Genomic DNA, 12,257 nt, shown 5'->3' on the forward strand with positions numbered 1-12,257 from the left:
ATAATGTTTCCAAAACCGTATCAGCGGTTCATCGAGTCGTAACGGTGAACACTTCTGCCTCCGCTATATCTGCTATAACCACACTATGAAGTTTGCCAGACCGGGTCGCGTTTCTGTAGTTCGAATGAGACATAAGAAAACTACAAATTAGACTTGCTTTACGGCAAGCGTTACAATAGTCATTATTTAGTTTTTCTTCGTTTCTGATGTCGCAATACATCATACTTTCATGACATCATGCATCATACTCGACCTCGTCTGTGGACATCGTTCGTTCCAGAGCCGGCGCTGGATAAACAGCGAGTGCGCGACAGTAGCTGCGTAGGGTAAATTATTTACGACAGCGGTAATGGACAATTCCGCTTCCAACCTGTAGGGCGACCGCAGAGGAAAAGTTCTCTAGTGCTGCTTTAATACAGAAATCCCTCACATTTGTCTCAGGAATAGTTTTGAGAAGAAGGAACTAATAGCTCGTTTACTCCGGTTTCCAAACATGAAGTTGGTGAAGCTGGGGACGTTCCAGTATTATGTTTTATTTGTATACTCAAGTTCTCTTTTTGGTTTATATCTTATTTGTATGTTATACATGCCAACATCTTACACATTACTGACAAAACCCACCACATTTTCAGTCAGGATAGGGGACGAGGAGGGGTATTAGCCATGCTAACAGCGTTCGTGTGTTGAGCTTGGCTCTCTGCCTCTTCTAAAGCGGCTACAAAAGTCATCGCAAACAAACTGCTAATGTGAACTTCCTCCCCTTCAACAGCGACACTAACGCGTGTCTAAAAGCCGCTTTGCACCAATGACTGTAGAAACATATGGACGTGAGTCCGTGGCGTTTTGAAGCCCAAAGTGGGCGGAGCCGGCCGTCGCCATCTTGGCACCGCAATAACCGAAAATGTGCCGCGAGGCGGATTAGCTGAGGTGACGTGCCGCTAACAGATAGCAGACAAACGGCTAGTAGTGACATCAGCGGCAATCCACCTGTCAATCAAGTGGCCACGCCCTTAATTATGCACAACTTAAAGCTTAAAACAGTTTGAGAACCAAATTATCAGAATTTCAAATTTCGTTTGACATTGAAAAATAAACCTGACAACGCCTCGTTTTCAGAAATCACGTGACTTGGCCAGTTTCACGAGTTCACACTTACAAATAAGTTTACTACGTTTACTGCGGTTTACTACGTTTACTGCGGTTTACTGCGTTTACTGCGTTTAGTGCGGTTTACTGCGGTTTACTGCGTTTACTGCGTTTAGTGCGGTTTACTGCGTTTACTGCGTTTACTGCCGTTTACTGCAGTTTACTGCAGTTTACTGCGTTTACTGCGGTTTACTGCGTTTACTGCGTTTAGTGCGGTTTACTGCGTTTACTGCGTTTAGTGCGGTTTACTGCGTTTACTGCGGTTTACTGCGTTTACTGCGGTTTACTGCGTTTACTGCGGTTTACTGCGTTTACTGCGGTTTACTGCGGTTTACTACGTTTACTGCGGTTTACTGCGTTTAGTGTGGTTTACTGCGTTTACTGCGGTTTACTGCGTTTACTGCGGTTTACTGCGTTTACTGCGGTTTACTGCGGTTTACTGCGTTTACTGCGGTTTACTGCGTTTAGTGCGGTTTACTGCGTTTACTGCGGTTTACTGCGGTTTACTGCGTTTACTGCGTTTACTGCGGTTTACTGCGTTTACTGCGTTTACTGTGGTTTACTGCGGTTTACTGCGTTTACTGCGTTTACTGCGTTTACTGCGATTACTGCGGTTTACTGCGGTTTACTGCGTTTACTGCGGTTTACTGAGTTTACTGCGGTTTACTGCGGTTTACTGCGGTTTACTGCGATTTACTGCGGTTTACTGCGTTTACTGCGGTTTACTGCATTTACTGCGTTTACTGCGGTTTACTGCGTTTACTGCGGTTTACTGCGGTTTACTGCGTTTACTGCGTTTACTGCGGTTTACTGCGGTTACTGTGTTTATGCGGTTTACTGTGTTTACTGCGATAACTGCAGTTTACTGTGGTTACTGCGGTTTACTGCGTTTACTGCGGTTTACTGAGTTTACTGCGACACAGAGCAGAAGTGTGTCATTTCTGCGACACTAGCATCATCAAACTGGTCTATTAAACAATTCTGATAATAAGCCATCTAGAATTATTCATGGAGCTGATGAAATACATAATCATTCATCATGTTTACATCCCTCTCCTTAAAAATGGTTTAAAGGCTGAAATGTTTCATTTTATCAAACGTTTTGTCAATACTTCATTTGAACATGTAATACATGTTAGTAGATAACATTATGTTGAAATAGTTCATTTAAAATTCCGGCATCACCGTTAATGTTATTATTCGTTTCTGCTGTTGTTGCATTTATTAAATACTTAACAACTGAAAAAAAAAAAACCCTCAACGCCACCGTTCTCAGACACTCCCTCTGTTCGCTGGTTGGACCGGTACAAAAATTGACAAAAAAAAAAGAAAAAAAGAATACACCGTAAACCCAGACGTGGTGCGGAAGAAAAATGAAAATTGAGCGGAAGTGCGTCGGAGGGCGGAGCCAGGCTAGATGTGTCCAGTGATGAGTAACGTTGAGTAAAGTTTAGCTTGTGCTTCATCTTACTGTGGCGTCTGGCTGTGGCTACAACAGAAATAACACACATTTACATAAATCAACACTACAAATGGTACAAATAATCTCAGAAAAAAATATATATTTCTGTCAGTGAAACAACTCGTATAATCCGTCTTGTAACAGAAAGAAAACACTGTTTAGTATCTATTGACTAGTTGATCGACTACTGAGGACATTGAGACGTGAGAAACTCACTGACAGATTCCCATGTTCAGAAGAGCCCGACTGGAGAACAGCAGGTCTGGGGTGGACAGTCTATGGCAAAAAACACATTATTTATTATTATCTGACTTGTAAATGCACAAACTCTTTTGCACATGTAGTTTTTGATATTTCTCTTACTGTGAGTGTGTCGTAGAGGTCAGATGATCTGGACTTGAGGTCAAGACCTGTATATATGCCTTCACTGGGATCAGTTCTGGGATCGTTCTACAGGGAAACAGAGAGAAGGACTATCACCATTTTCAATTTTGAAAAAATAAATAAAAAATTAATGTAAAAGATTTTAAATTGTTACCATGACAATCAAACGTTTAATCAGTCCACAGTCTCTACTCATAAACCATGTACAATCCTGAGTATATATATATGTGTGTGTGTGTGTGTGTGTGTGTGTGTAACGATCACCAGTGAGAGTACCTGGGATTACCACCAGAGGGCACTCCACACCACAGATCCACAGACTCCATTCCCCATAATCCTCAGTTCAGACTATCATCCATTATCACATTCTGTGTCTCATTACCTTGTTTGCTCACCCTATAATAGCCAAGGGGGTAATCCATCCGCCGGAAACTGAAGCCTCTCCGGGAGCCGCCATTGTAGCAGAACTTCACTTGCTGTTAGCATTTCATTGACTCCCATTCATTTTTGCGTCACTTTGACAGCGAATAACTTTACATCTGAGGCGTCCAAAGACTCCATTTGTCCATTATTTATTTCTAAAGAAACACGACAATGTATAAAAGGCTCCATTACCTTGTACCGTACGTTATGGCCCCGTAGAAGCCGTTTTTGTAAAAATAGGCTAACGGTTGCGTCATAACCCACGCGACTCTCTGTCGCACTGTAGAGAGATTACCGTATAGACCGGCGGAGAAGCTCGCAGGCAATCGGGGGACGTGGAGCATAAAGTCTGATAAAGTGAAGGGAGAAGCCCACAGAGAGTGATAAAGTTGATCCTGGTGCTAGCTCATGGACAGCTAATGCTCACGCTCTCCGTCTCTGAGAGACTCGGAAGGGAATGATTCCGATTTCTCTCGACACCGCTACTAGAAGACTGACAGCTGTCAGACAGGCTCACGTCACGAAGCTCAGTTTGAGCCTGCGCAGTTCGCCTGGCGATCAGGAAGTGAGTGCTTCAAATGGGCTTCACTTTTCTCCGTTGAAACCTATTGGGTCGCTGTGTCCATCTTATATACTGTCTATGATAATAGCCTGGTTTTCACATTCATTCTCTGCAAAGTCTTGTTTAGTGTGTTTACTGCAATTCTGAGTGTTGTGTCTGTTATTCCCGTGTTCTTGGTTTTGATCTCTGCCTGTCCTTGGATTTTCCTTTTTGCCTGTGACCCTGTGACCCCATGACCCCTGTGACCCTGTTATTGTTTGGATTGATAACCCAGTCTTTTTTGACCTCTTGCCTGTTTTCTGGATTACGTTTTTGGATTACTCTGTTCAAATAAACTGCATTTGGATCCTCAACCATTGTGTCTCAGAGCAGTCAGTGATAATATGTGTGTTCTACATGTACAAAGAAGCTGTAATTGATTTATTAGTATCATTCTGTGATTCGTTGGTCATCTCACCTCATACTCGTGTACTGCAGATCTACAGTTTATCCTTTTCTTCTGACTGTTGCAACGGAAACAAGCCATTTCATTGTTTTGTGTAATATTCAAATGTACTTTTGCATTAGTCTAAAAGCAAATTATATTACTCATTTTTGATACATTTTTATTTACATTGCATATAGTATGATGGTGATTATGATGGTGAATATTGCACATGCCACTGCGATCACTATCCAGACGAGCAGACCAGGACCACGAGGATCTGAAAGAGGGAGAACATCATAATTAAATCTACAAACTAAAAACGACACTAAGAAATTCTGTGGTGGGTCTGAAGCAGAAATCACAATAAATTTCACTTGACAATGTTTAGAGGATCTAATGTCACAGTTACTGAACCATCATAAACTCACTCATGACGTTTAAAGTCACAGCATCAGAGTATTTCTCTCCATGTTCATCGCTGGACTTGCACTTGTATTCTCCACTGTCACCAGAGCTGATGTTTGAGATGCTGTAGACTCTTCCAGATCCTACAATCGTTCCTCCTTTAATCCAGAGGATTTCTGCAGGAGGGTTTGAGTCACTGCAGGTCAGAGTCACTGAATCTCCCTCCACTATTACACCAGATGGACTGATGGAGATCACAGGATTCACTCGACGATCTACAGAAGAAATATACAGTATCACCCGTCACACACCCCACCAAAGCACTTCTATTTCTGTTCTTACATACAGTTGATGACAAGACAACAATAATTTAGCATAAACAACACAAATTGTTTACAAGGACAAAGACTTCGAGAACAAGACAAGGACTTCGAGAACAAGACAAGGACTTCGAGAACAAGACAAGGACTTCGAGAACAAGACAAGGACTTCGGGAACAAGACAAGGACTTCGAGAACAAGACAAGGACTTCGAGAACAAGACAAGGACTTTGACAACAAGACAAGGACTTTGGGAACAAGACAAGGACTTCGAGAACAAGACAAGGACTTCGAGAACAAGACAAGGACCTTGAGAACAAGACAAGGACTTCGAGAACAAGACAAGGACCTTGAGAACAAGACAAGGACCTTGAGAACAAGACAAGGACTTCGAGAACAAGACAAGGACTTTGAGAACAAGACAAGGACTTTGACAACAAGACAAGGACTTCGGGAACAAGACAAGGACCTTGAGAACAAGACAAGGACTTTGAGAACAAGACAAGGACTTTGAGAACAAGACAAGGACTTTGAGAACAAGACAAGGACTTTGACAACAAGACAAGGACTTTGAGAACAAGACAAGGACTTTGACAACAAGACAAGGACTTCGGGAACAAGACAAGGACCTTGAGAACAAGACAAGGACCTTGAGAACAAGACAAGGACTTTGAGAACAAGACAAGGACTTTGAGAACAAGACAAGGACTTTGAGAACAAGACAAGTACTTTGACAACAAGACAAGGACTTCGGGAACAAGACAAGGACTTTGAGAACAAGACAAGGACCTTGAGAACAAGACAAGGACTTTGAGAACAAGACAAGGACTTTGAGAACAAGACAAGGACTTTGAGAACAAGACAAGGACTTTGAGAACAAGACAAGGACTTTGAGAACAAGACAAAGGACTTTGAGAACAAGACAAGGACTTTGACAACAAGACAAGGACTTTGACAACAAGACAAGGACTTTGAGAACAAGACAAGGACCTTAAGAACGAGACAAGGACTTCGAGAACAAGACAAGGACCTTGAGAACAAGACAAGGACTTTGAGAACAAGACAAGGACTTTGAGAACAAGACAAGGACCTTGAGAACAAGACAAGGACTTCGAGAACAAGACAAGGACCTTAAGAACGAGACAAGGACTTCGAGAACAAGACAAGGACCTTGAGAACAAGACAAGGACTTCGAGAACAAGACAAGGACCTTGAGAACAAGACAAGGACCTTGAGAACAAGACAAGGACTTCGAGAACAAGACAAGGACATTAAGAACGAGACAAGGACTTTGAGAACAAGACAAGGACTTTGAGAACGAGACAAGAACTTCGAGAACAAGACAAGGACCTTAAGAACGAGACAAGGACTTCGAGAACAAGACAAGGACTTTGAGAACGAGACAAGGACTTCGAAAAAAAATTACGTTTTAGTTGCATAACATCGGTTAATGGAAACACCGTCATTTCGCAATAGTTTTTTATCGACATTTAGAAAATATTGCAAAAGTTTTGTGCAAATCTGTAATGGAAACGCGGCTAGTGATGAATCTCGCTCCACCATTACACCACATCCACTTACCAACACTGAGACGCTCCTGGGAGGATCTAATAACAATTATCAGATTATTTAAAAAAAAAAAAAATGTAAATGACTAATATGGACTGAATTTATCAAAACAGAAAATGTGCATCTTATGTTTTATCATAAACTCACACATGACGTTTAAAGTCACAGCATCAGAGTATTTCTCTCCATGTTCATCGCTGGACTTGCACTTGTATTCTCCACTGTCACCAGAGCTGATGTTTGAGATGCTGTAGACTCTTCCAGATCCTACAATCGTTCCTCCTTTAATCCAGAGGATTTCTGCAGGAGGGTTTGAGTCACTGCAGGTCAGAGTCACTGAATCTCCCTCCACTATTACACCAGATGGACTGATGGAGATCACAGGATTCACTCGACGATCTACAGGAGAAATATATGACATTTTTTATTTTTAATCTTCAGTTCACGAGCATGAGATCACAGACTTCATACCCGTCCCAGAATAGCTCAGAAGATAAGGACAGATTGTCCTCTTGTAATCTGCATTTGGTGACTAGCTACTTTTGTGGCTTAAGCCCCTGATTATTGTCAAATGCCCTGATATTTGTGAAGATTCACTCATATTATAAACGTCAAATAATATAGATTTTAATATAAATAAATTCTTGCACTTAATATAAATTCTTCACTCTAGCGAAGTGAAGAATAGGTTTAGGCAAAAAAAAAAAAAAAAAAAAAAGGAAACTTTAAAGAACACACTCACACATGACATTGAGCTGAACATCAGGAGAGATGTGTGTGTGTCCGTCGACACCACAGCTGTATGTCCCTGAATCCTCTCTTCTGACTGGATCGAGGAGGAGTTTGTGACTGGGTTTACTCTCAGTTAATATCTTCAGTGAGTTTCTGAACCAGATGAATGTGCTTCTGTCAGTCAGAGCGCATCTGCTTTTACACGTCAGAGTCACTGAATCTCCCTCCGTCACTCTCTCAGGAGACTCCACCTGGAGATCTGAACACAACACACACATTACATCTACTGAGGAGACTCCACCTGGAGATCTGAACACAACACACACATTACATCTACTGAGGAGACTCCACCTGGAGATCTGAACACAACACACACATTACATCTACTGAGGAGACTCCACCTGGAGATCTGAACACAACACACACATTACATCTACTGAGGAGACTCCACCTGGAGATCTGAACACAACACACACATTACATCTACTGAGGAGACTCCACCTGGAGATCTGAACACAACACACACATTACATCTACTGAGGAGACTCCACCTGGAGATCTGAACACAACACACACATTACATCTACTGAGGAGACTCCACCTGTAGATCTGAACACAACACACACATTACATCTACTGAGGAGACTCCACCTGGAGATCTGAACACAACACACACATTACATCTACTGAAGAGACTCCACCTGGAGATCTGAACACAACACACACATTACATCTACTGAGGAGACTCCACCTGGAGATCTGAACACAACACACACATTACATCTACTGAGGAGACTCCACCTGGAGATCTGAACACAACACACACATTACATCTACTGATGAGACTCCACCTGGAGATCTGAACACAACACACACATTACATCTACTGAGGAGACTCCACCTGGAGATCTGAACACAACACACACATTACATCTACTGAGGAGACTCCACCTGGAGATCTGAACACAACACACACATTACATCTACTGAGGAGACTCCACCTGGAGATCTGAACACAACACACACATTACATCTACTGAGGAGACTCCACCTGGAGATCTGAACACAACACACACATTACATCTACTGAGGAGACTCCACCTGTAGATCTGAACACAACACACACATTACATCTACTGAGGAGACTCCACCTGGAGATCTGAACACAACACACACATTACATCTACTGAGGAGACTCCACCTGTAGATCTGAACACAACACACACACATTACATCTACTGAGGAGACCCCACCTGGAGATCTGAACACAACACACACATTACATCTACTGAGGAGACTCCACCTGTAGATCTGAACACAACACACACATTACATCTACTGAGGAGACTCCACCTGGAGATCTGAACACAACACACACATTACATCTACTGAGGAGACTCCACCTGTAGATCTGAACACAACACACACATTACATCTACTGAGGAGACTCCACCTGGAGATCTGAACACAACACACACATTATATCTACTGAGGAGACTCCACCTGGAGATCTGAACACAACACACACATTACATCTACTGAGGAGACTCCACCTGGAGATCTGAACACAACACACACATTACATCTACTGAGGAGACTCCATCTGGAGATCTGAACACAACACACACATTACATCTACTGAGGAGACTCCACCTGGAGATCTGAACACAACACACACATTACATCTACTGAGGAGACTCCACCTGGAGATCTGAACACAACACACACATTACATCTACTGAGGAGACTCCACCTGGAGATCTGAACACAACACACACATTACATCTACTGAGGAGACTCCACCTGTAGATCTGAACACAACACACACATTACATCTACTGAGGAGACTCCACCTGGAGATCTGAACACAACACACACATTACATCTACTGAGGAGACCCCACCTGTAGATCTGAACACAACACACACATTACATCTACTGAGGAGACTCCACCTGGAGATCTGAACACAACACACACATTATATCTACTGAGGAGACTCCACCTGGAGATCTGAACACAACACACACACATTACATCTACTGATGAGACTCCACCTGTAGATCTGAACACAACACACACATTACATCTACTGAGGAGACTCCACCTGGAGATCTGAACACAACACACACATTACATCTACTGAGGAGACCCCACCTGTAGATCTGAACACAACACACACATTACATCTACTGAGGAGACTCCACCTGGAGATCTGAACACAACACACACATTACATCTACTGAGGAGACTCCACCTGGAGATCTGAACACAACACACACATTACATCTACTGAGGAGACTCCACCTGGAGATCTGAACACAACACACACATTATATCTACTGAGGAGACTCCACCTGGAGATCTGAACACAACACACACATTACATCTACTGAGGAGACCCCACCTGTAGATCTGAACACAACACACACATTACATCTACTGAGGAGACTCCACCTGGAGATCTGAACACAACACACACATTACATCTACTGAAGAGACTCCACCTGGAGATCTGAACACAACACACACATTACATCTACTGATGAGACCCCACCTGTAGATCTGAACACAACACACACATTACATCTACTGAGGAGACTCCAGCTGGAGATCTGAACACAACACACACATTATATCTACTGAGGAGACTCCAGCTGGAGATCTGAACACAACACACACATTATATCTACTGAGGAGACCCCACCTGGAGATCTGAACACAACACACACATTACATCTACTGAGGAGACTCCAGCTGGAGATCTGAACACAACACACACATTATATCTACTGAGGAGACTCCAGCTGGAGATCTGAACACAACACACACATTACATCTACTGAGGAGACTCCAGCTGGAGATCTGAACACAACACACACATTATATCTACTGAGGAGACTCCATCTGGAGATCTGAACACAACACACACACATTACATCTACTGAGGAGACTCCACCTGGAGATCTGAACACAACACACACATTACATCTACTGATGATTATTCAGCATAATGCACAGAAGAAGAGATCAAACTCATCAGCACCTGTGACATTAAGAGTCACTCCTGATCTACCAATCCAATTTCCACCAGGTTGATCAGTGATGAATCTGAAATAGTACATGTGTTCATCCTTCAGTGTCACATGACTCAGTCTGACGGTGGAGATCCGTTTATCTCCCAGAAACCGAAGCCTCCGACTGTATTCAGGGTCATCAGACAGATCTGGAAACTCTCCATTATCATTTATCTGTGTTTTGGTCCAGAACGCTTTCATGATCTGATGTCCAGTAGGGTGTGTATAATAGCATCTCATCAGCACTGTTGAGTTCTGTAGTGCACAGATGTGTGACCGACTGTAACTCACACTCCAGCCACCCCACTGGCTACACACTCCTGAAACACACATTAAAGGGATATTTCACACAACGATTGTTTCATAATTACTGACCCCTCGTGTTCATTACATTCTTTCATTTTTACACATTAAACACATTAAAAACAGTAATATAATCGTTATTGATGCACATATTTATATCAGACTGCCTTTATTTCTTACTTTATGGATGATTTATTTCCCCCACAGAAATTAATTTGTGAAAGGGGTTTTAACAGGGGGGTGCCGGTCGGACTCATGATTTGAAAGAAAGACTTTGAAAAGTGACTAAAGAACAATAAAATGTTCTCACCGTGAATCATGAGCAGAAACACCAGAGGAAGAGGAGGAGCCATCATCCGTGACATCACTACAAGCACAGCGATACAGCATCACACACACTGATCATTATACAACTATCTTTCTGTAGAAACATCTCCATAAACAACTTTTCATTGAGAATATTTCGTTCTGATTAGGTCGGTGGTTTCTACCCCAGTTTATAGACTATAGACACACAGTACCAGCGTAACTCTTACCGTGATCTGGAGTCTCTCCAGCGTTACACTGATGAAGTCCTCGCGGTCAACTCTATTTATAAACGCTTGCAGACAGAAAATGTTTCTTCCTCTTTCTTTACTCATGCCCACACAAGCAACTTCAGACAACTATTCATCATGATCCAATGGCATTTAGTGATATCTAAAAAGTCATTAACAATATGAAGAAGTTTGTCCACCACTTTGATTGGTCTTGTACACAGATTTATTAACATCTAGGATGTTTTTACAGTTTCACTTGAATTTCCACATTTTATGATTAAAGGGATGGTCAGATTTAGATGGAATAAAAATAAACGTGGGATTATTTAACTAAGTTTTTATAGCCTTTCTACCTGGAAACATTTTCTGAAGAATTATTTAGCAAGAAACTCCATATAGGCGGAACTTATTTAGAGTAAGACTGGACGTCGACTCTTTGACCGTGGACAGACAAGTTATATTTTGACATCCTTGAGAACATTTGTGTCTTCAGTTTATTGGCTAAAAGAAATAGTGACAGGAAGTGGTGGGCAGTAGCGGTGGGTGGGACAGGAAATGACCTCACCCACACATAAGTGCCAGCCCGTAATGAAGAACACACGCACAGTCCAATGTGTCTCAATGTACGTCATTGATCAAAATGAACTCTTAGCTAATATTGCTTAATACAAACCCCTAAAAGGACACGGAGATACTAAAGTATGAGATGGGAGGTGGGGGTGGAAGAGAAATTATATTTCATATATTCGACTTTAGGGGCTCTGTCTGTAAATGTTATTTTAGTCAAACGGGTTTAACCGACATGATTGACCCTCGTCTTCCCAAATATTAATATTAACCCAGCTATCACATTTAGTGGGTTATTCTGAGTTTAGGTCTTCAATGACCCAGAAACGAACACACACACGCA

General features: G+C 42.2%; 1 protein-coding gene and 1 long non-coding RNA gene across 2 annotated transcripts; both read right to left on the bottom strand.

The window, feature by feature from the left end:
• Positions 1-2,547: 2,547 nt before the first annotated feature.
• On the bottom strand, positions 2,548-3,060 carry LOC306991252. Its single transcript, XR_013796062.1, has 3 exons — positions 2,972-3,060; positions 2,825-2,884; positions 2,548-2,635 (listed from the first exon to the last, which is right to left on the bottom strand). It is a non-coding gene; the product is annotated as an uncharacterized lncRNA (long non-coding RNA).
• Positions 3,061-4,559: 1,499 nt separating this feature from the next.
• Positions 4,560-11,418, bottom strand: LOC306991950 (B-cell receptor CD22-like). Its single transcript, XM_079600278.1, has 7 exons — positions 11,345-11,418; positions 11,119-11,175; positions 10,475-10,825; positions 7,441-7,689; positions 6,846-7,097; positions 4,833-5,084; positions 4,560-4,681 (listed from the first exon to the last, which is right to left on the bottom strand). The coding sequence occupies exons 2-7, from the start codon at positions 11,171-11,173 to the stop codon at positions 4,587-4,589; spliced, it is 1,254 nt and encodes a 417-aa protein (XP_079456404.1). The 5' UTR covers positions 11,174-11,175; positions 11,345-11,418; the 3' UTR covers positions 4,560-4,586.
• Between the last annotated feature and the right edge of the window lie 839 nt (positions 11,419-12,257).

Source organism: Phoxinus phoxinus (assembly GCF_949152265.1).
Source record: "Phoxinus phoxinus genome assembly, chromosome: 23".
NCBI lineage: Eukaryota > Metazoa > Chordata > Actinopteri > Cypriniformes > Leuciscidae > Phoxinus > Phoxinus phoxinus.